We start from the raw sequence: 25,008 nt of genomic DNA on the forward strand, positions 1-25,008 counted from the left end.
CAAGGACAGTGTTTATTTGGAAAAAAAGTTAAAAAAAATAATTTTTTATTCACATGGAATTTTCCAAGAAAATTTTGTTTAGATTATTTTTCAGACAAAAAGGGAATTTTTTAAGTAGTCACTTTTGAAAGAAGGCAAAGTACTTTGATCACCAAACAAATATTTTTTCACTGAAACCCTTCAAAAATGCAACATTTAGACCAAAATAAACCAACATTTGTTAAAATTCCCATTTTCAGCAAAAAAAAAAATGATCAGCTTTACCTATATCTCTGCCAATCTATCCCACCAAATGTCCACAAACCACGGAAGCGGATAGCCTGAGCCAGATTTCATGTAACTAAGGTCAGGGGCAGCCAACTGCAAAATAAGGAATTAAGCACATTTTCAATCTGTCATTTTTGAAGACTTATAATCCAAATATTGACAGTGTCAGGAGGGCATTGCCTCAGTGCAACACCACGGCAACACAGAGCCTGACTTTGGTATGAGAGCAGGACAAGGACTGGTGCAGGAAATAATAGGATATTTACATGGTTGTGCTCACTGCTCCTGGAAAACCATAATTTCTTGGTACTTGGGGCTTTGAGTAGCTTGTGCCCGGGCATTTTGCCATGATAACAGATGGACACGAGTGTAAGCAGATATGACACTGTGTATGTGTGTCATGTACGGTGTCGGGGTCGCAAAGTCCAGCTGGGAATGTGCAGACAACAGTCTGTCCCGAATTTCTGTGTCACTACCATTGGCTTTCTAAAAACCTAAGGAGTGTTCTCAGCCATCTCCAGTGGTTGGCCACCTTTCTAATCAAGCAGGGCACCAAGTGAAGTCACTGTAATGAAGTCTTTATCTCCTTGTCTGTCCTCAAGTGCCCTTTGGAGTAGGATGACATGAGCTCCCTTCCCTCACCCACAGTCCATGCCAATACACGAACAAGGAACGAAGCCTCATGCCATGGCCTGGTGTTGGCTGTGAAGAACCTGTTCATAGAGGTCCTTCAAATCAGGAAGCAGTATAGACTAGTTGTAGTCTATAGTACAACCCTTAGCATAGCCCCAGTGTTTTAAAAATGCTCTAAAAACTGCAAACATCACCTTACAAACCATACTCATGAAGTCCAGCAGCTCTGCTAACATGAAGCATTACAGCAGCCTGGTATTCAACTCAAAATCTTTTATTTTTTATTTTCTTTGCTATTAGCCCAACTCCTCATCTAAGCTGGGTCAAGATCACTGGAAACTTGCCAAAGGAGGAACCAGAAACAGAAAATTTTGGGAAGATATTGAAGATAGACCAAGTGACTGCAGCTGATGAAGGAACATACCAGTGCACAGCAAGCAACCCCATGGGGAGAGTGAAGCATGAATTCCACGTTCATGTGGAAGGTGCTGAGTACACTTTACTAAACTTAATGATTTGCAACAGAGAGGTGGTCAAAGGGAAGTGAGTAAGGACCTTTGCTAATATCACTTGGTGTAATGCATGGATTCAATGAGCTCCATCAATTTATGCTGGCCAAGGATCAGCCTTACAGTTTGGGGAAGGTTGCAGAAAGTAGCACCTTTAAAAAAAATAATTTAAAAAAAAAGTATTTTTTCCTGAATTATGAAGTCTCTACAAAGTGGTGAACAGGAGTACAAATACATGAGCAGATCCAATACTCTAAAGGTGTGAGTTAGTCAAGCAGAGATAATGATGAAATGTCTCTTATGCATCTGAAAGTCAGACTAAAAGATCTAATTATTCTCCTTGCTCTTGAAGAATGTGAAAGGGGCTCTACTGGGCCAGATCAGAGGTACATTTAGCTCAATTTTCTTTCTTTGGCTTCCACCAAAGGTCAATGCCTAGGGAGGACTGTAGAAACACAGTGAGCAAATATGGTATCACCTGTTTCCCCCTTCTCCATGTGCTCCCTGTCTTGTGTAGGGACAACCTGAGCTGAGAGTGAGTTTTATGTTTCTAGAGCCTCTGAAAAGCATCATACTTACGAAACAAAGTAAAAAAAAAACCCACCCAACTTTCTGCTAATTTTTAACAGTTTAAAAAATTGGAATACGACCCTTTTTGTCATCCCACTGAGTATCCAAGGTGTGTTCCCACCTTAGGATGAGCAACACTGTACTAGCAACATTCACAAATAGTCTTAGAGTTACACTGGTGTGTATCACACACTTGGGTGGTGCATACCTGTGCATGAGCCTACACACGAGTCAGGTGAGTGGTGGGTGCTTGAGCTGGGAGAAGAAAATGGAGAACCTGGTGTGTTTGTGCCTATGTTTGGTTGTCATTTATTTATTTATGTTGCTGCTAAAAGAAAACAGATTATTGAGGCCAGCTAAGATACCTTCAGAACAGGCATCTTGCAGAGTGCAGAGGGACATGGCACCGGTTATCCCTCCATCCTCCTTTCTCTTAGACCCTAAAGGTGTGAGTTCATCACATGAAGCAGGAACAGATCGATGCTCTTTTCCTGTTCTTCCTTTTCCAAAGAGACTTAGCAGAGAGAAGTGAGCCCTGCAGAGGTATCACTGCCCTTGCAACGCTTTCAGCGATGCTGCCCATAAATAGCTACAAAATGAGAATCCTGAAGCACAACTGAAAAAACTTCCTGAAAACATTTTCTCTTTACTGATGAAAAATGTTCCAGCCTCTGCTCTGCAGAGTGAAAAAAAAGAAATAAAAAAAAAATCCCAAGCAGTATTAAACTGTCAGAGTCTGCCAACTACTTCGTTTTAATCTGTGCTTCTTCTCACTCCATGGTCACAAGGAGTTGTGACGGGAGGAAAGGCACTTTCAGCTGCCTGCTCTGTATTTATTTGCTAGCTGAAGAAAAGCTTTTTCTCCCAGTATGTGATGAATCACCCCCGTTCACTTGACCCAACCTTGTGTCCTACAGTCTTCTTCCCCTTCCTGGAAGTGTGGCAGAGGAGGATACCAGGGCATGGCAAGTTTTCAGCTGTGATGGAGGGGAAGTGCTGACTCCTAGAAATCATTCCAGATGGTTTGGAGCATCTCTGCTGTAGCTGAATATTTTAACAATCTGGCTATGATTTTCTCGGCTGTAAAAATTGAATCCTTCAAAGAAATTGCAGGAGCTGCAAAAACTAAAATACCAAAGAAATAACATTAATTAAGCAGTTCAGAATATTGACCCCTTTATCCCCCAGTCTCTAGAGGGAGGAGAGCTTTCTGGCAAATTGTCTTTCCTGCTCATTAACAAACAAGTACTTTAAAAATAAAAAATAATAAAAAAAAGGAAATAATCCTACTCTAGCCATTGCTATGTAAAAAAATGCTTTTGCAACTGCTATGAAATTCATTTTCCATAATAACTAATGTCACCTGCTGTCACTAGCAGGAATTCTTCCTATAAGGAGTCACCTCACATGCAGGGTTATCAAGGTATAATTGAGCCCAAACACTGTCTTCTTCTAGAATTTCTCCCAAGAAAATGTCACTGCCATTAATCAGAGATGGGCATGTTCATCATTCTTGCAGCAGATCCTGTGTGCACACTCAAGGGCAGATCTGGAGTTAGTGGAACTGAGCATTAATTTCCGTTGGTTATGCTGACGTAGGGCATCCTCACACCTGAAGGATGCATGCAGGGAGAAGAAAATTAAACATGGAAGAAAAATTATCTCAGTTATTAACTACCAACCATTCCCTGTCTAGTGCTGGTGTATAAATGAAGATTTTGCTATTGTTTCTGCACTATGTCACATTTTCTGTTCTTCTTTCTGGTATTTGAAGATCTCAAACCTATAACCCCAACCTTCTAAATAACAGTCTTAAATTAACCATCTTTGCATGCAACCCACTTACTAATCCTACAGTAGTCTGAGGGCAAAGATTCAGGCAATTATTACCAAGCATATGAAAATATTCAGCTAGCAAATTGCTTGACTCTTTGAGCTTTTTAATCTCTCTTTGCAAGGAAAGATGTAGCCTGGAACATTGGTACAGGCATAAAAAACCCCATTGTTGTTACTAGAATGAGAGAAGATTATTAAAAAAAAAAAAAAAAGCAGAAAAAAAAAGCAGAGCAAGCCCACAAGTTTTCTTGACTTCAAATGTTTGTTTATTTGGTTATTATATATAATCCTCCCAACCCAATATAAAATGTTCATATAACCTCAAAATCTTGTCACTATCACAGAGCCTGATCTCATGGTACCTTGATGTTAACTGAGGCTCCTAGACTGTGTTTAACAGCAATAATTATTACAATATAATGATTAATTATAGTAATGATATAATAGCTAAGGGCTTTTGCTATTATGTCTCGTAATACTTGCATTACTCAGCTAGAGAAAAATAAAGTAGATTAAACTAGTGTGAGGAAGAAACATGGCTGGTTGTTTTAATCAGGTGCAAACTGTAGTTCTGTGTTTCACTGGAAAACTGCTTCAGTGGGGATGCAGACCCCAAGGTGGTCACTGCAACTGGAGCTGCAGACAATACCTCCAAAGTGGGATGGATTGACAGCCCCTGGGAAGGCGTGAGGAGGATTTGAAATGATCTTGACAAATTGGGAAAATGGTCTAGAATAAAAAGGATGGTCTTCAGTAAGCACAAGTTATCCAGCACTGGATTGGGCTACCCAGGGCAGTGGTTGAGTCCCCATCCCTGGAGGTATTTAGCAGATGAGTAGATGAGGTGCTCAGAGATCTGGTTTAGTATTGGACAGGTGCGGTTGGACTCAATGATCTCAATGATCTTTTCCAACCACATGAGCTTATGATTCTAAGTGCAAAGCAGTTCTCATCAGGCAGCACTAATTGGCTTCATAAAGACAGGATGGAAAATGGTTAGACTAGACTAGAGGATATACTGGATTGTAAGCTGAACATGACTTGGAAATATTAGTCTTGCAGAAAAAGCAAAAGTCAGCCTGTAAAGTATAAAGAAAAGTGTTGTGAGAGAGACTACTGAGAACTGATAAAAACCTTGCGTAACGTAACCAGGTTTACATCGTGCGCTTCATCAACGCTGGGATTAACTCAAGACAGTTCAGGAGAAAGCAGCAAGGGTAGTCACAGCGCTCAAAACCATCGCATTTGGGAAAAAAAAAAAGATGGATATGTTTAATTGAGGAAAGAATGGATCTGGGGAATGCATCGCAGCCTTCAGATGCACCAAAGTTTCTTTGCAATAGGTAGTAACAAACTGTTAATTTCTTCACTTAGTTTCCTGGGGATAATGCAAGATTGCAGCAAGGCAGAAGTTGGTTAGACATTAGAAATTTGTTCTACTTCTAGAGCTTCTAGACAGCATGGGAGGCTATGAAGGTTTGGATCCATCACGGATATTTTAGGTGTAGATGATTCTGCTCTGTTGCAGAAGGATGGACTAGGTGCCCATTTTAGATCCCTTTTAGTTTTGGACATGCCATTGTATTTCCATAAAAACATAAATCTCTTAATCAGGAGCTCCACGTGGTAACTCTTACCATGAAGAATATATTATGGAGTGAAATATCTGCCATACCAGATTGCTCCTGCGGATTAACTATGTGACTGTCCAACTACTATTCTCTGTAGTTGCTAAGAAGTATGTGCATAGTTTTTTATTCTTATATTTTGTATACTTATAAGTAGTATAGCAGATCTGCCACACAGAAAAGAGGTTCTTCAGCCTTTCTATGAAATTACATTTCATACTTGTCAAAATCTCATTGCCTATGGCTTCACAGCTACATCACTTTCTTGGGGCAACCACAGCAATTCCCATGCTGAGAAAGGAAAGCAGTGACATTATATATCTGCAGCTCGCTTCCAGAGAGTATGCACAGATGAAAATAGGAAGGGGTCTGTCAAGTAGCTTGTATTCAGCCTGTGCTTGGTGTCTCACCTCCTGCAAAACAAGAGAATATACTGTCTCAAGTACTGTGTTTGTGGCAGACCTAGAGGAAATGAAGAAAAACCCAACAAATCAGTCAGGATTGTTACAAACCTTTTCACCTCCATGCCTTTACCTGTCTTTTCCTGATGAAAACATAATGTACATGAGAGAGAGAGAGAGAAGGAAAAAAGATCTGCAAAACCAAAATGTTATTCTGCTTGCAGAGTTTTTTTCCGGGAGCCAAATACAAGGAAGCATAACAAGTGTGGTCACATCACATGCTGCATTATGGGAGGGTAACCAGCACTGTAGTGAGGAAGGTGGTAGAAGAAACCTGCATTGTGTGAAGGAAATGCTAAGATGTTATAATTTTAGATAAGCTTCAATGTCTTGAATTTCACTTCAGTCTTTAGGTGTTGGTTAACAATGTCTCTTCATGGGTGCTCTACTGTGGAAATGGTGAACTGTGTGTAGAACCTCCTGTGTATCACACTTCAGGGATGGGGTTTCTTTTTTAATATATCTGTGTGAATATAAGCAATGATGCTCTGTTTTAGCATATGACACTGATAACATCTGGAGGTGTATAACTGGGCAACAGCTCTGTAAATCTTCAAAGCATTTTATGAGCATTAACTAATGAATCCTCATGTTTCCCATACATTAGCTCATCTTTTTCAAAGAAGGAAAGAGGCCCAGTGATCTGCCCAGCACATGCAGAAGAGGTAGTGTCAGGTCTGGAATTAAAATTTGGAAGTTTGTTGCTTCTCAGGGAGAGAGAATGATGAATTCAAAGCTGTGTTTTGGATTGAGGCTGCCCAATGCAGGGTAGGGAGGCTCAGGGACCTGCATTCAGCCTATATTAATCAGATTAATGCTCTTTTTTTTTTCCCCCTTCAGTTCCCTTCCCTCTCTTATAGTTGTGTTTTTCTAATGAGGTTTGGGTACCTGTTGCTCAGGGGTTGCTCTGCAGAGGAGAGGGTTTCCCCAGAGCTACCCCAGCGTAGCTGGCAGTGCTGGGAAAGAGGAGAGCACAGGGAATGCAGCAGAATACTGCTGCTCCTCTACCACCACCCTGTGGACAACCTTTCTGGAACACTCCTCAGGATGGTGGTTCTCTCATCCCCAGTAGTGAGAGAATGTTTCATCATTACAGATCAGCCTATAATCTGAATGCATGATGAAAAAGCAGAATATAGAAAATAATTTCTCGGTACACGTAGATGAGCAGAAGGAGGATCTCCCCTGCATCTGCCGTACTCTGCCCTCAAACTGCTCCTGGGCAAGTTGGTGGAAAACCTTTACTCGTGCCTAGTGAGGGGGATTTGAGCTGGGTGGATATTTGCATCTTGTTTGAGTTGCTGACATGGTCTCACTTCATTTCACAGACCACAATCTCCTGGCTGAGGGTCCTTGTGAAAATGCCGACCTATTCAGGTTTCCCAGCCTCTCACCTCCCGTTTGCATTTGTTTTCCAGTTGGATAAACACTGCCCATTCCCTCCGCTCTCCCCCCGACATTCCCATTTCACAAAGTCCGAAAGACAGAAATAGAGGTGCTCTGATGCTCATTTTACCTTTGCGACATCAGTTGGGAAGAAATACAATACGGCTGCACAACAGGCTGCCAGGAGCTGGCTGGGAACTGTTGGTAGCGTTTGCCATCTCCTGGAGGACCACAGCAATAGCAGAGTTAGACTTGTCTCACTGAGATACCTCATACCTGCTGTATGTCCCTTCTTTACAGAGCCTCCTCGGTGGATCAAGGAGCCCGAAGGTGGAGTTTACAGCGTTGGAACGAATCTTGTGCTGCTGTGTGAAGCCATCGGCAACCCACAGCCAACCATTCAGTGGAAAATGAACGGGATGCCCATCGACAGTAAGTGTGAGGTCCAGTGTCCTCCTTGAGGTCGTGGCTGGATGGGACGTGCCTGTGTTCTCCCCAGTTAGAGGGAACACACAAATCCTAATGCACTGAGTGATGTCTGCTTTCATATCTATCTAGACATGAATTAATATTTATTTACTCAATAAAGTTATGTTTCAATGTGATCTTGAAGGGAGTAGGGGTGAAAGCTGCAGGGCTGAGTTACTGCCTCCACCCCATAATGCTCCCACCACTTGGGGATCTGGGATAGCTTAAGTTCATTGAGAGCTCCTGGTCTTTCTTTGTGCTTCTGAATAAGCACAAGTGAGTGTGGCTGGGGAGCACAGGTCCTGCTCCCTGCTGTAGCAGTATTTTTACTACCATTTTAAAAATTCTGTGTGGGGATTTTACTGGAAATAGGTGCTCTAGAGCATTTTCTTCAGGCCATGGAATTTCTGGCAAAGACAGTGCTCTGCAACTTGCTCTCCAGCTGTTGAGCAAGGTCCTGGTTTTATCCTGAAATTGTGCTTTGCCATTGACTTTCAAGCACTGAGGAGAGACTGTTAACTCCACAGTCGTGGTGTTTTCTCCATCTCCTGATACAGTCTGGATCTTTCCAGGTAGGACCTTCAGAGGGAGAATCTTTGGCAGAGAGATCAGCCTTACCAACCTTCAGCTTCAGGACAGTGCTGTCTACCAGTGTGAGGCCAGCAACAAGCACGGCACCATCCTTGCTAGCGCCAACGTGAACGTCCTCAGTGAGTTCCCTCCTGACCTTTCACATTCATGAGAAAAGATCTAAATGAAGCGTCCATTCTGCTGATGGAATGCTTCAGAACAGCTTGGGGATTGTAACCATGTCCTTGTTCTTTTGCATTAGCCTCAGATTTTAAGAAATACATTGTCCAAACTAATGCAACAAGTCTTCTCATGGGCAATATTATATGCTTAGCATAAGTGCTCGTGAGCATTGATATATTTTTTATTTTGAAAACGTAGTTGTGGTTGGGCTCTAAACCTTTTGAATTCAAATGTGCTGAAACCACTGGGGGCTGAAGTCTGACCACAACTCTGTTGTTGAATTATTAAGTGTATTGTTAATCTTTAATTTCAGTTGTGATGCTCAGCCTGGTTTTTGAAGAAAGGGAGTGTTGGGAATTTATTTAATATAAGAGGTCTCTAGAGGAAGAGGAACAGGGTCTGTTTCTCTCCTAGAGCACATTGATGTTTCATGTTCTGACATGTCCAGCAGTCAACCAGTTATCTCTGTCAGTGAAGCTTATGAGAGCTCAGTTGCTCAGTGCAACTGGTTCCAAAAGGCATTGAAATTCCCATTAAGTGGATAAAAATTTGACTTTGGCTGGAAAAGGGGATGGAGCAGGGACTCTATTTATTTTCCTGGTTCTGAAATGCAGTGCTACTCATTTTTGCATTCTCTTCTGCAGATATTGCTCCCTTAATACTGACCTCAGATGGTGAAAACTATGCCACAGTTGTGGGTTACAGTGCCTTCCTGCACTGTGAAATTTTTGCCTCACCTGCAGCAGATATTAGATGGTAAGCCACTGAGAACTGATGTTTTCATGTGAAACAAGTTCATACAGACTCCCCAAACATTGATAAATGTGCTAGTTATTATTTCTACAGATTTAAGATTTGAAATTTGTGACAAAACTGTATCTAATACAAGTATTCTGTGTTTAAATGCACTTTCAAGAACCCTGAAGAACTGGTTTATAAAAAGAGGTTAGTGAAAGTCCTCAATACCTGTGTGAGACAGGAGATATTCATTAAACCGAGCCGTTCTGTATACAGCCAAATCCTACAGCTTCATCGCCCTTAGTTTAATGCTGACAACTTTTAGAGTTTGGACACATTATTGAGGTGGAAATGTGATGACTTACAGAGCATATTTACCTGGAAATGGTTGCATATGGTTGGAAATCACAGGATTGTCATAGTGCTTGACAAGTGCAATAAAATTGAAGATGACTTCTATAGATTACTCAGCCAGACTAGTTTAAAGACCTTGCTAGACACTGTCAGTGTGGTTTTGGTTTGCAGGAAGCTTATGTCCCTTTACGATTTGCCTGCATGTGGGTATGCTGACTTGCTAATCTTGACTTGATCACACAGTGACAGATCCAAGACCAGGTCCCCAGATTCCTGTCTCTCCTGCAATATCTGTTAACTAGATAATAACAGAAATAACCAGAAATAACAGTTCCTGCAACCCTAGAAATAACCCATAACTATTATTATCCTCTTTAGGACTAAAGATGACAGCATAGAGCCACTTTCAACATCACGCTATGAGTTAAATAAGAATGGCACCCTAGAGATCAAAGAAACAAAGAAAGAAGACTCAGGATCGTACGCTTGCTGGGCTTCTAACTCTGTTGGAAAAAGGGCAATCACTGCTAATCTGGATATAAGAGGTAATGTCTCACTTATGAGTTGAAAGACCTTTGGCATCTGTTAAGGTTTTGTGTTTCAGTAAATAAGTAATGAGTAAATACTCAGTCCAAGATATAGAAAGTGAGGCCATAAATTATCTCTATACGAATACCTGAAATTGCCACTAGTCTCATACATATGTAGCAGTTTTTATTGTCTCCATCCATACATGATGTTCACTTTCTTCTTGACACTTCCAGAAGCTGCACAAGCCACCAAAAACATGCAGTTTACTTCCCAGATCCGTTAACTTTATTATCTTGAAAGGATTTTCCCTTCTTCTTGCTATCAGCCCTATGACACTCAAAGCAGGTTCTTGGGTGACCCTTGGGAGCCCAGAGCCCTCCCGGAGCTTATGGGCTTGGTGAGGTCCTCAGTGGCATCCTCACTGAGCCAGACAGGGTCATTGCATCTCCTACAGCCATGGGCTTCCTCCTTCCCTGAAGCTCCTTCCCATCTATTTATCAGAAGGTACATCCCAAACTGAATCGATGTCCACAGGGAACACCAAGCACATTGCAGCAGGATGATTTAGGGGATGCTGCTGGTTTAAGGGCTTCATGTTGGACCTTTGCCTGATAACTTCCCAAATATTTTTAAATAGAGAAAAAAAATACTGAGATGCTTTTACTTATAAATTTCAGATACATGCCTCGTGCTCTAATTCTGTTTTAAGGGATTTATTTGGTTGGTTGGGCAGGAGAAGATTTCCTCTGGGAGGCTGATGGCAGTGGACAGCTTGTGTTGAACACACAGGTTAAAGTCAGTGGGTTGCATACAAATTTACTTGGGATTTAGGGCTTTCCAGTAAGAAAACCCTTAAATACTCAGTTACCAAAGTCCTCAAAAGACTCTCAGATGCAGTTTTGCTGTGGAAAAACTTGAGAAAGAAACACACATTTTGTGTTCTATTTCCACCCACTCTCTCTGCATTGTAAATTTTACTGTGATAATAAACATGAAAATGTACAATGAAATTCTCACAGAGCAACATTTCCCTGGAAAAAGAAACTCAGCCAAATGCTTTCTTCTGAACTTATTCATCTGTTTCTGCATTCAGATTAGAGTCAATTAAAAGAACAAACTCGATTGCAATAATTTTTTCTCACTTGACTTTAATAAGCTTGAAATTTTTGTTGGATTTTTGCCAAAGCCTATTTCAAATGGCAATTGGACATAAAAGTCATATTCAAGCTTATTTTACCATCCATTTCATGACAGTCTGCTAACAAGGATTTTCACCTGTGACATTTTTTGTATTTTTTTTTTTTTTCCTGAAGCTCTTTGGTTTGGAGTAAACTAAAAAAGAAATTTTCAAAATAGGGAATTGAATCCTGGGAAATATCTATTTCAAAAACAACCATCCTTCACTTGAAATGTTTTTATATAAAACAAAAAAGACACGATCATTGCTCCTAAGGTTGATTTTTATAGATGAAGTGCTTAGTGAAAATTTGATATAATAGTGTCTCCTAATCAAAACGTTTTTCTGTGATCAATCAGATGCTACAAAACTTGTTGTTACTCCGAAGAACCCCCGAGTGTTAAAATCACATTCAATTTTATTGAAATGTCAGTCTGAGTATGATTCACACTTGAAACACAGTTTTAAATTATCCTGGAAGAAAGATGGAGAGGAGCTGCCAGTCAACAGCACGGAAGATGGCAGGTAAGTGGGGAAGAAAGAAGAGTTTTCTTCATCTCAGCTGAATAATGCTGTCTGCTGCTGGAACATGAGTTTCAATAAACATGAGACTTAATAGCTCAAAATGCAAATTTATGTCTGCAAGTGTTTTTCATGTGATTTGTGAATAGATCTGCATTTTATATACATATAAATAGAAACGCATCTATATGAGTTTTGAGCCATGGCTGGCAAGTGATTTTGTTTTTTATTAACTCTTTCAATGTCATGGCAGAGTACTGCATAAATGTTGGTTCAACCCAAAAACAACAACCCTAGCCCCAGTGCAGTTAGCTGGGGTTTTCTTTCTCCACTTCAGTGGAGCTAGGATTTTTCTGTATTTTACACCTGTTTGGCCAAAGCAAAGTTGTTGTAATGTTGAAGTGAATAGAAAAGATGTTTCTGGGATTCTGCCTAAAATCCTACACCTTAAAAGCAATGAGTTTTTCCTACGTATGAGTTTAAGACTTGGAAGAGCAGGCTGAATTTTGCCCTACTCTTGTGTTTCCATTGACCTTAAGGGGATGGAGCTCAGCCTTTATTCCATATGAAGGGTCCCACAGTGGGCAATCAGATATCTTTATTAATTACCACAGAAGAAAGATGGTTTACTAAATACTGCAGTGCTGGAGAGGCTGAAGATCCTGCTGAGGCCACGTAGTGTGGGGAGACAGCGCCAAGCAAATGCCATGGCTGCAACAGAACCCATGTGCCTGGGTTAATGCCAACTTCCCCTGGTGCATTGAGCATTACACAAGTGGGTTGGGAATGCTTAGTTTTACTCATCCCTTTCAAAAATTCAGACATAAAGCCCATGTATTTGCCTCATTAATGATGTGCCAAAATCCTATGTTCCAAACACTCAGCTGATGCATATCAATGTGGCTCTTTTCAGAGCAAGAGAGACATGCCAACTTCCAGCCATGGAGGCTAAATTGCTACAAAATACAAATAATAGTCTACAGCACAGTGTATAATACAACTACAATTACGTTTTAAAGTAATAAGCCTAACGTGCAATTATATTATTCAAAATGTCCTGTTACCAAGTGGGGTTTTTTTATGAACAGTTTTTTGGAGAACAACGATGTCTGCTCTCATATGCTTATCTTAGAGATTTTTCTCTTCCTTATTTGTAAGTACTTTATTTTTTTTTATTATTATTATTTTTTGCCCCATAGGATAATTCTGGACAGGGATACACTGTTCATATCAAGCGTGACACTGGAGGATGAAGGAGTTTACACGTGTGTGGCTAGCACTTCTCTGGACCGCGTCACAGCCAACTCACAGTTAATAGTTCTTGGTAAGAGGATGTTTTCCTGGTGTGTAAACAGCTCTGTGCAGTACATAATGCCATTGCAGCACTTCTGCTTTTTTATTTCCTTTGCTCAATTCAGTTACAGAGCCTCCATAACCCACTTTCACAGAGGTGCAATGTACCTCTCAGTCGTTAACCTCGGTTGTGCTATCCTTGTATCTCCTGGAATGGGGATACTGAGACAAACTTTTCATTTATATTTAATCTTTATTATGCCTGAGATGAGGCAGCCTTTTTTTCTCAGTTGAGGAGTCACCTACAGAGGCTATAGGAGCTTGCCCAGGCTGGAAGGTGTAATAGTATATTAAGAATGGCTCTGTTTCTGCTTTGAAGTCCTTGGTCAATCCTTCACCCCACTTTACTAGAGATTTGCACATGAATTACCACTTGGACTATTTTTGAAGAACAAAGACATAAGGCCAGTATTTAGATGGCCAACTCCTCTGAAGATCAGTAGGAGTTAAGCACCTAAAAGGATTAATTATCTCTGTGAATATGAGCATAAATTTTTGTCCAGTGGTAAAGAGCAAGTGCACAGCAGAGAAAAGCCTTGACCCACAGAGTCTGAAGCTTGATGTTGTGTGAGCATTCTTACAACCTGCCTTCCTTCCTGAAGGACCACTTGAAATTGAGAGGGTGAATTTGTGGAGTGATGTGCAGTCCTTCACACATGTACCTAAGGGCATCAGCCAATAGCTAGAATTCTGTTTTGTGGACAGTTTTGCATCATTTTGATTTCATTAAATTTTGTTTCATTTTATATTTTTCTTTATTTCTGGCAGTGATTGCAACAAGAACTAAGACAATCTGACCTTTAAGATATTTTCACACTTTAAATGAATGGTATTTTTCAGTAAATTAAGAAGATGCCATGCACATTATTTATGGAACTGTGTTCTTTAGTGCTGTATAATTCAAAATGTTTATAGACTATTCATTACATTACTTATGAAAATTTCATGAAGCACTTTGTTCCCTTTTGGAAAGGTGATTTGCAGAAGAGGAGAAACAGTCTTGTGCTCTTTTCCCCCTTGTTTATTATATATAAGAAAGGTCTTGATGATTGAACAATATCTGTTATTTTCCAAGTGAAAAATTCAGGCTTCTTTTGCAATGAAAGACTTGTGAGATGGCTAAAGAACCAAATATGGTGCAGATGGAGGCATCAGAGTGTGGACAACTGAGAGCTAAAGAAATATTCAGTTAGAATCCTTCCAAGTATTTGTTCTATGATTGAGGAACAATCAGTCACAATTGTATATCTCACACTAGTGGGATATACAAGAAAACTCAACATTGTTATTTAACAAATTCTGTACAGACACAGTTAATTTATTTCACAATGACACAGACAGTTGTGGTGGTTGAGGTCGATGTTTTTCCTATAAGGAATGACACTCTCAGCCAAGAAGGTAGTTGGGACTTTGGGACAAGAGGAGATTAAAGACCCAAAGTTGTAAAATATCATTTCCTTGGTCTGAACATTTTTTAGATATTTAACTACCAGTCCTTTGTTTAAGGAGGTGAAGTGTGGATGCATGAGTTTGGAAGGATGAGGGGCTACCATCAGCCCCCTGCACTGAGAAATTACTCTGTATATTTCACTTACCAAACAAATTGCCAACTCACTCTGATATATTCTCTGGACACCACTAGTTGAGCTGCCAGGCAATTAATTTTCTTGTTTCCTTTTAATATAGGTCCCCACGGTTGGCGTAATGAACGTTACCCTTTCACTCAGACTCTAAAAGGCCAAGTTCGATAACTGTCAGAGTTGAGTCACCTCCTACCACTCTGGTTTGCACCGGAGTAAATCCAAGTGATGCTGATAGAACTTTCTGCGAAGAGCAGTGTCAATACCTATTAATGATTAAATAGATCTTTGTGTTGATTTGCAAAGAAAAATCTGTTGCTGCAAGCACAGTAATGAGAGTAGATGGAAATGAACTTGAGAAGGGATATTGCCTTTGTAAAGGAGAAAACAGGGCCAGAAAGTTCAGCCTCGTTTTCTGTAATAAAAAGGATTTTTAAAAGCAATTCTCACTTTTCTAATTTTGTCCATTTTGAAATCAAAAGATTTTTTACCACCATCTTCGCTGAACTTGCTGTTCCAGTCCTTTGGAAAATGGCAAGACAAACAGGAATAGCTTGCCATGTTCCTGACGCTTCTTCATTATTTCTCAGATGTTCCTGATCCACCAGAAGACCTTCAGCTCTCAGAAAACCAAAACCGAAGTGTTCGACTATCCTGGAAAGTTGGAGCCAGTCATAACAGCCCTATTAATGGTACGAAGGATTTTAGTGGCATTATATTGCACTGTTTTGGCACATCATGGCTGTTAGATGAAACAAACCGTGCTCACAACCATACTTAATCATTTTGAATATGACAGTTAATTTATTCTAAGTTCATTTCCATCCTTGCTATTTATAAGCTGGTTATACAGGCTCTGGTTTTGGGGTTTTTTTTGATTTTTTTTTCCTTTTATTTCATTTCTTTTCCTCCCCAGAGTCCATTATAGAGTTTGAAGAGAACCGGTGGGAGCCAGGGAGGTGGCAGGAGCTAACCCGAGCCCCAGGCAATGACACCACAGCCCTTTTGTCACTGGCCCCGTATATGAATTACCAGTTCCGTGTCATATCTGTGAACGCCGTGGGAAGGAGCCAGCCTAGCAAACCATCGCTGCGCTACGCAACACCTCCAGCTGGTAAACGCTGCCATCTACTTTTCTGAATATTCATATTTTCAGTGTTTTGTTGGGAATCACAGTGCCCTCCTGTGCTTCAGAGAGGTGTAAAGAAGTCAGGGTGACTTGTGCTGCTTTCGCTGCTCGGTGCCAGCCCAGGGATGCCAAAATGACAAGTCCACGCTGCCGTGGTTAGTAGGGTGTTTCCTACCAGGGTACCGATACCATCCAGCTCTCCTGAGCTCTGTTGATGTTGCACCTTTAAAGCCCATTTCAGCTCTTTATGGACAAGGAGTCGCTGGAGAGGATCTTTGAGGTTTATGGGGAGCCTTTCAGCAGCATTAAGCTTGTCAAAAATCTCCATTCAGAGTGCGTTTCTCACTGTGACAGACTATGTTGTCTCCCTGAAAGTCATTTTAGAGGCCAACTGTTCAGCACAGCATTTGCATTCCCTGGCATTTTTCTTTCTTTTTTTCCCCAATTTACTTCAGTTTCAGGTCCTTCTTCAGCTTTTCAGTCGTGCACATCCCACTAATGATATACCTTCTGTTTACTATCCCCATGGGGAGAAAAATCTCTTCCTCATAATCCCCCTACATCTGGTGCTTTGAAATCCAAAAGTCACAGTTTCATGTTCACTAGTGGCTCTAACTAACAAGGGCACTTAGGACTCAAAACTGCATAAACAATGTATTTTGGTCACAGCAGCTTTGTTGATCCAAGTAATTAATCTCATGAATGTCTTTTGTTGAGGTGTCTTTCACACTCACTAATACAGAAATAAGAAAAGGGGTCTTTTGCATCCTTTTTTGTATTTATATACTAGAGTGCAAATAAAACCCAGGATTTGCAAACTAACTTTATCACCTGTGTGGTTACAGCTCCAGACAAGAACCCTGAAAACATCCGAGTTGAAGCTTCTGAACCCAATGAAATGGTGATGAAATGGGAGGTAAGGCAAACGTGTCCGTCGACGCTATGACGTTGGAAACAGGTTCTCCTTTCAAGCAGCGGTTTCTAAAGCAGCATGGAATTTATCAGAATGCTGGTTTTATATCAGTATGTTAAAACAGAAATAATATTCCTTGGCTTTATCTCTCATTCCCCTACTCCTGTTTTTTAGGAAATACTAGCAAATTCCATAGGTAGGATCATGGATGCTTCTGAAATCAAAGGTAAAGCTGTTATTGATTTAGGGACACAAAATTGATGAAGGGTTTAGAGGGGAAGCTATAAGAGGAGAGGCTGGAGTCACTTGGTCTGTTCAGCCTGAGGAGACTGAGAGGAGATCTCATTGTGGTCTAGAACTTCCTCCCAAGGGGAAGAGGAGGGGCAGGTGCTGATCTCTTCTCTCTGGCCACCAATGCCAGGAGCAGAGGGAGTGGCAGGAAGATGTGGCAGGGGAGGGTGAGGTTGGCCATGAGGAAAAGGTTCTTGAGGCAGAGGGTGGTGGAGCACTGGAACAGGCTCCCCAGGGAGGTGCTCATGGCACCAAGCCTGACAAGATTCCAGCAGCATTTGGCCAAGGCCCTCAGGGACATGGTGTGAATGTTGGGATTGTCCTGTGCAGGGACAGGAGTTGGACTGGATGATCCTGGTGGGTCCCTTCCAACTCACAACATTCTATATTTCTATGATTAAATGTGTTCTGGATTTCCTCCCCTAGTTTCATTTTGATTCAAAAGTCATTTTTTTACATCTAACTTAGCAGCTTATTAAAACATATGAAAGTCCTGTAAGGCACAGTGAGAATCCTCCAGAGTACACTCTTCTTCTGTGCAGCTTGCATACAAGAAAGTGCTTAAAATAATTGTGATCTTACCCTGCTCTGCAGGAGGGGATAGTTTACACATAGCTTCTGCCCTTCCAGCCCAGGGGTTTAAAAATTATGCAGAACATTTGGCCAAGTGAAAGTGAGCTTGAATTTTTACACCACAAATTAAAGGAGTGTAGATAAAGCTTCTGATCATGTGTGTCAAATGAATTGTGTAAAAGTCTTGAGGATGGTTTCCAGTCTTCAAATTCCCTGGCTTTTAAGCTTACAGTGTCTGTGCCAACAGTTTAGAGAATTATATGTTCCTTCATTTAACATAAATTTCAACAACTGTGGAAAGAAACGTATTTTTTTTGTGGCTGGAATTAAACACAATTTACATGAGATTTCCATCTCAATCTGCTGCTCTCAGGGAAAAACAATAAATGTTTTCCCAGTGTGAATTCATGATTTAGGCTATAATTACGTCAAAAGGAGGTGGCCCTCTAGATCCATTGACTTGGCTTTGGATGGGGATTTTTTGCTGTATGACGTAGCCCATGGTCAGGAAAGACGATCCTGCATCTCAGAATCACAGAATTGCAGTGGTTGGAAAAGATCTTTAAGATCATTGGGTCCAACCATAAACCCAACACTACCAATTCCACCTCTTAACAATGTCCCTGAGCACCTTACCTGCCTGTCTTTTAAATACCACCAGGGAAGGTGACTCCACCACCTCCCTGGGCAGCCTGTTCCAATGCTTGACAACCCTTTTGGTGAAGAAGTTTTTCCTCATATCCAATCTAAACCTCCCCTGGTGCAACTTGAAGCTATTTCCTCTTGTCCTGTCACTTGTTACTTGGGAGAAGAGACAAACCCCCCCACCTCTCTCCACCCTCCTTTCAGGGACTTGGACAGAGCCAGAAGGTCTCCCTTCAGCCTCCTTTTCTCCAGGCTCAACACCCCCAGTTCCCTCAGCCAGGAACTCAGCACACTTGTGCTCCAGACCCTTCCCCAGCTCTGTTGCCCTTCTCTGGACGCACTCCAGCACCTCCATGTCCTTCCTGGAGTGAGGGGCCCAAAACTGAACCCAGCACTCGAGCTGTGGCCTCACCAGTGCCCAGTCCAGGGATGATCACTGCCCTGGTCCTGCTGGCCACACTGTTTTTGAAGAAACACAGAGAAATAGTAAACAGCGTGGCTGGGAAATGCTGCTATGACCAGCGATTTGTTGAGCAGAGAATGAACACTCACCCTTTCTGGGGAGTCCAGAATCCGCTGCTCAGACAGGGCAAAAGTAGAAGTGAAAACTGAGATGGAAGGGAGAGAATGGGATGGACGGGCTTTGTTAAATCCTGTTGAATCATTTAAATGTCATAAACAGGATATTCATTTATTTATGTTGTTTCCTGTGTGCTTTTCAGAGGAAATGTTAGGCACTGAACGTGCTATTTCTGGCAAACAAAGGCTGCAAAGTGATGTTAATCTGCCTATTTTGGATTAAGAGACCAGATGAGCATTAGTGACTAACTTTTCAGCCAAGGATTTGGAGCATTAAGGGAGATCAGAATAAGAGTCAAGCAGTGCTGCACTTTAACTCTAAATGAGAAGTTATTTTTGAGTAGAAATTTTTTACTTCTTCAGCTTCTCTTGAAAATCCCATTCCCCATGACCCTTGTCATGGAGGTGATTCTCCCTGCAGTGCCTGATAAAAAGCTGCCCCGTCTACCAGCTTCATCACCACAGTCATCCCAATGATCCTCAAACCCTCAGAGCAGAGAAATGGGAATTTTTGCAGATTCCCCCAGACCTAAGTGTCCTAGTGCATGATGAGTATCAATGGGGCATCACTTTCTGCTGGCACTTGCAAGTCAAAACCATTTAATTACAGACCACTGTGTAATACATACGTATCAGTTATTATATATTTGTATGTACAATATATAATTTATATATTATTAAAAGTAAGCTATATGGTGGGAAATACCTGCAACTGTTTCAGTGGACTGAAAAAAAATCCCCATCACTTTTGGTTGTGCAGGTGACCAGTCAACTTTATTAATTAAAGAAGCACATTTTTGGAGAAATAAACTCAATTGAAGAATGTCTCATGACAATCCATTGCTATATGCCTTATAATATTTTAATAAATTAATGTTAATTAGATGGGAACCATGCTGTGATGAATTCCTCAGCTGGTCGGTAAAAAAGAGTGGCACAGCAGTTGCACATTAAATGTCCAGGCACAGTTTCAAGCATGTGATGCACATTTAGAACAAATCTAAATTTTAATGACCCAACTTGCTGTGCTACATAAAATTCTAAGAAAAAAACCACAGATTTTTAGCTGTGCTAAAGGACACGCGCAGCCTTATGCCAAAACATGCATTTTAGTTGTGCTAAAAAGCATGTGGTTTTGTGTCACACAAGAAAACCCGTGGCAAAACAAAAACTGATATATGTAGCATGCAGAAATATGTCTACTAGTAATTAATCTGGTTTTAATCCAACTGTTTATCTGCCTTTCGCCCACCTTTCTCTTGAAGTCATGACTTTTTTCTTCCAGTGGTCTTAACATGACAGCGAGGAGTTAAAGCTTTCTTTTTTTTCCGCTCTTTTCTCTCCCAATGTTATAACGTGCTCTCCAAAATTATTCCCCCCTCCCCTCAGCTGCTGTTTCATGATTACTGCAGCAAAGGCAGACAGGATCTCTTTTAACTTCTTCCACAGCCGTTGAAACCCATGGAGAAGAATGGGCCAGGGCTGGAGTACAAAGTCAGCTGGCGGCAGCGGGGGGTCGAGGTGGACTGGAATGAGGAGATGGTGAAGAAGCATTCGCTGACCCTGCGAAACACACCCACCTTCGTGCCTTATGAGATCAAAGTCCAAGCCATAAATAATTTAGGATCCGGTCCTGAGCCAAACGTTACCATCGGCTATTCAGGAGAGGACAGTAAGTAGCAGAAATTTTCATTTAAAAATACACTGTGTGGGGGACTATCATAGAATGAATCATAGGATCACAGAATGGTTTGGGTTGGAAGGGACCTTAAAGATTATCCAGTTCCAACCCCCCTGCCATCAGCAGGGACACCTTCCACTACACCAGGTTGCTCAAAGCCTCATCCAACCTGGCCTTGAACACTTCCAGGGAGGAGCAGCCACAGCTTCTCTGGCCAACCTGTTCCAGTGTCTCACCACCCTCACACCAAACAATTTCTTCCTCAGATCTCATCTCAATCTCACCTCTTCCAGTTTAAATCCATCACCCCTTGTTCTGTCACTCTAAGGGGTGGGCGATGGTAAGAATTGGTGGTGCATCTTCTCTCCCCCGTACGGTCCATGGCAGATGAGAGGGTGGATACTGAGAACAGAGAGAAAGAAACTCAGCAGCATGTTTATTTTCTTTGTGTGTCTGTGAGGTGTCTCATTTTCTATCTATCAGCAGAAAATCTTCCTTGCAATTCAGTTGACAATGGATCAAGGCCTCTTTTTTTTTCAGGTGCTCTAATGGCTCTCTGTATTGTGTAGTGATTAAAATCCTACTGTTTAATGAGCTCAGTTGTAAAATGAAATTGATTATAAAAAAAACCCTTTATGATTGCCTTCTTGAGTGCTTTGTTAATCATTTTTTTAATTCTTCTCGCTGCTGTAAGCATTACTTGAAACAGGAAATCATAAATAGTGGTGTAGAAATTCATATGTCCCAGTGCACCTGTATTCCAACCCTCAGCAGAAAGCCCTGATACGGCAAAATAATGTTTATTGGCCCATTTCACCCACTGGTTGCAGGTGGAATGGCTTTTTTCTTGCCTGCAGTAAGACTGCATGAACTGACATAGCTTGAGTTGGAAAGCCAAGCCATGTAGCTCCAAACAGTTGGAAACTGAGCTCTTGTAGGTGTCTTTAATATGCAGCACTTTTGTTTTTACAGTTCCAGATGCGGCTCCTTCCGGTGTATCGGTGGATATTGTGAACAGCACACTGGTCGAAGTCTTCTGGTTTGGAATACCAAGGGACAGAGTTCGTGGACATTTAAAAGGCTATAAGGTTACAAATTTATCTTTACATTATTGTATACAGTTGAATAAACTATTAAATGAATCCCAGATCAAGGATAGATTGCAGTCTCTCATTTCTGGGAAGATGAGAGAAATCAATATTGTGTTCAGCCCCATAATACATAATTTTTATAGAAATGCCAATCTCAATGCAGGTCAATTGGTGGAAAACAAAAAGCATACTGGATGGAAAAAGGCATCACCCAGAGAAACACTTCCTAACATTTGTAGGAGACAGAAACTATGGGATGATTCCCGGTCTGGAACCCTTCAGTGAATTCCGCTTAACTGTTTTGGCTTACAACGCCAAAGGAGACGGCCCGGAAAGCTCCCCTGTTGTGTTTGAGACTCCAGAAGGAGGTAAGACAAGATGAGAATATGGGATGGAGGGACATAAAAAGAAATTGTCCATGTAAGAAGGCAGGTTGATTTCCTTATTTAAAGTTATTTAAATTTGCAATATTCTTAAACCCCTTCACTAGAAAGGGGAACTGTAGGTTTTGAGTTAAACTATGTCCTCATTTAACAAGTATGTGTAGAGACAGACCTGTTCATTCTTCTTCTCTGAAAGCTAAATCCTCTGTCTTCCAGTCCCTGAACAACCACGTTTTCTAAGAATCCTGAACTTTGACAAGGACTCGGTCACAGTGTCGTGGGGACTTCCCAAGAAAGCAAATGGCCACCTTACTGGCTACATTTTGCAATACCAGATGAGTATGTGCTTGTTTTACTTTGATTCTAGAATTTAAGAATTATTAGTTTTAAAAAAGGGGGAAAAATAAAATGAAAAAAAAGCTTGGGTGTGAATAGTTCTCTAAACCAGAGGCTTTTGAGAAAGGCTGTTTCTGAGATCCCTGTAACAGCCGCAGCATCAGAACAGCGTGTTTTGAACTACGGTGTGCACACAGCCTGCTAGAGGGCAGGCCAAAGTCATCTTCCAGAGCAAAAGGGTTTCCATGCACTTTTCCAATGTAAGCTCACACTGTTGCCATGCCCTATTCCACATTTATAGCCTAATGCAATTATTTCATATTTTCAAATTCTACCCAATGTACTAGTTAAGAAGATCCGTACATTTTAGGTGCATTTTACTGACGTGAAGCTCATTCAATGCAGAATAATTTGTAATGAGAGCACTTTGGTCATGTTTATTCAAATGTCCACATTATGTCAGTGAGCACCTCCTCTGTGTACAATGCCTCAGCAGAAATGCAGACAGCTACCACCCGAGTTGAGTTATTGAATATTCACATTGAGAAACAACTACGTACCAGGCGTATTTCTTTCTTTCTTGCCTATGAAAGAACTGGGTAGCTGGAAAGAGACTTTGAGCAGATAACCTCAGGCAAGATCCACTATTGGTCCCAGATTGCCACAACACCAGCTGTGTGGTGTGGCAATTCAGGGTATTTTATATGTTTGTTGAGGATGGAAGAGGATTAGGCTGTGTGCCTAAAAAACCCAAACCAAAACAAAAAAACAACCAACCCCCCCCAAAAAAAACCCCACAACAAAAAAACACCCCAACCCAAAACATGTACTTTTCACTTGTCTCTGCTGATAACAGAACTGCCCACTGTCCTATGCAAGCTGGGGCTGAAGACTGGATCTTCCCTTTGTTTTTGATGACCATGGGCAGAGAGTGGATCCATCTATTTAGGTAGTTTGGGAGTAGCAACCCCTCCTTCAGCTGCCGACTGTGCCAAGGCAGAGTGGAGCAAAGCAGAACAACAACAGTTAACTTGCTTACAAAAATTTGCAGATGTTTGGAAGCAAAACAAGAAGCAATTCATATATATTTAATGATCTAGGAGACAGTAATTTTTACCTCCCACTCAGTATGCACCTATCTAGAATCAGAGAGCTTTTTAAGAACAGTAATAGCTCACCAAGTAGTTGGGAGGTTGACATGGACGAGATAAATCCCATGTAAGTGCTTGGCAGGAAGGTGAGATATGCTTATTCAGGCTTCATCCTTCCTCCTGACTGCAGAGTGCCTCCCTTGCAGGAGCGTTCACGACACTTTTCATGTCTGTAGCCTTTAGCTGCTGGATCTGACTCAACTGCCTTTTCCCTTTCAGTAAACGAAACCCATGAAATCGGACCTCTGAACGACATCAGCGTAACCAACCGCTCCACACTCAGCTGGAGGCTTTCAGGTCTCAGCTCCAGTACCAAGTACAAATTCTACGTAAAGGCTTGTACAGTCAAAGGCTGTGGGAAGCCGGTCACAGAAGAAGGACTAACGATGGCTCAAGGGAGTAAGTTAATAGGCAATATGTTTTTATGTGGACGAGCTCTAACAATAATGGAAAAATCTATTGAGAATATTCCAGGCTTTGACATTTCCTTTGTAATTAGAGGAAATAAATTTGTTTTTCTTGCCATGAGAATAATCAATGAACTTTTTGATGTAGCCATGCAGCTCTTCAGAAAAGTAGAGCTTATCTGTTTCATTTTGCTGTACAGTACTGTGTTTCTATTCCCATCGATCAACTCTTTAAGCTGTACTAGAATAAGTGAATTGCATTTAGTCACAGACAGAATATTGAAGATCGAGATAATCTGTTCTCAGTAATATTATAAAAACAAGTTCTGCCCTTGCATGAAGATGGGGGACTCTGAGCAGCATTAGGGGCAGGTATTTGACAAGGAAAATCCAGATGAACATAAAGTTGACTGCAGTGCATTTGATCCATGATTTTATTATTATTTTATCAGAGACTGGAAGTGAGCATTTGTCTGCCACTTACCCGTTCCTAAAACACTAATGTTCAGTGATTTAAAGGAAAATCCCAAGCACTGTATGATAGGTCATCTTTCTCATTCAGCTGAAATGAAATAAAAGGTACTGTGCTCAGCAAGTCTGAAAATTCTACAATACTGAGGAACAAGTCCTTGTTATCAATCTGAAACCATTGCTGTGCACTCACCACAGGGAAGGAGAGGAGAGTGTGATAAGGAAAAGAGCTCTGGCTTTATCATTTTTAGCCATGATAAGAGTCTGGAACAATGTTGATACAAAATAGAAAAATGGTCCTTGTTGCACAACATCCAATTGGAATTCCAAGTTGCAGAATCTCTTCAGTTACTGGTAAAACAAGTAAAAAAAGTATTTTAAACTCATCACGTCCCAGTTCAGGATCCAGTCATGAAGTATCATTCATTTTCTCAAGCAATGAAACTCCTTCCCAACTGTCTTGTAGCCTCCAGACGCACTGCAGTATATACATACTCATGTGATAGTAACTAGAAATCTATCAGTATAGTTTAAATTTATTCTTCAGTGAGGAAAGTAAAAGATCCTTTTTATTATTATTATTATTATTATT

The 25,008-nt window shown here is 41.0% G+C and overlaps 1 protein-coding gene across 3 annotated transcripts in view; it reads left to right on the plus strand.

Moving 5' to 3' along the window:
- CHL1 (cell adhesion molecule L1 like) overlaps window positions 1-25,008 on the plus strand; it is a 55,941-nt gene that overhangs the window by 20,867 nt on the left and 10,066 nt on the right. For all 3 annotated transcript variants that reach the window (XM_010172746.1, XM_010172748.1, XM_010172747.1), the window contains 15 exons: window positions 1,201-1,385; window positions 7,591-7,722; window positions 8,331-8,468; window positions 9,156-9,267; window positions 9,982-10,148; window positions 11,671-11,836; window positions 13,033-13,157; window positions 15,357-15,458; window positions 15,683-15,880; window positions 16,741-16,811; window positions 20,346-20,568; window positions 21,550-21,665; window positions 21,832-22,036; window positions 22,268-22,390; window positions 23,758-23,937. In XM_010172746.1, the coding sequence (XP_010171048.1) occupies window positions 1,201-1,385; window positions 7,591-7,722; window positions 8,331-8,468; window positions 9,156-9,267; window positions 9,982-10,148; window positions 11,671-11,836; window positions 13,033-13,157; window positions 15,357-15,458; window positions 15,683-15,880; window positions 16,741-16,811; window positions 20,346-20,568; window positions 21,550-21,665; window positions 21,832-22,036; window positions 22,268-22,390; window positions 23,758-23,937 (2,243 nt within the window). The remainder of the gene's footprint in view (window positions 1-1,200; window positions 1,386-7,590; window positions 7,723-8,330; window positions 8,469-9,155; window positions 9,268-9,981; window positions 10,149-11,670; window positions 11,837-13,032; window positions 13,158-15,356; window positions 15,459-15,682; window positions 15,881-16,740; window positions 16,812-20,345; window positions 20,569-21,549; window positions 21,666-21,831; window positions 22,037-22,267; window positions 22,391-23,757; window positions 23,938-25,008) is intronic.

This window comes from Antrostomus carolinensis, unplaced genomic scaffold (assembly GCF_000700745.2).
Source record: "Antrostomus carolinensis isolate BGI_N321 unplaced genomic scaffold, ASM70074v2 scaffold24887, whole genome shotgun sequence".
NCBI lineage: Eukaryota > Metazoa > Chordata > Aves > Caprimulgiformes > Caprimulgidae > Antrostomus > Antrostomus carolinensis.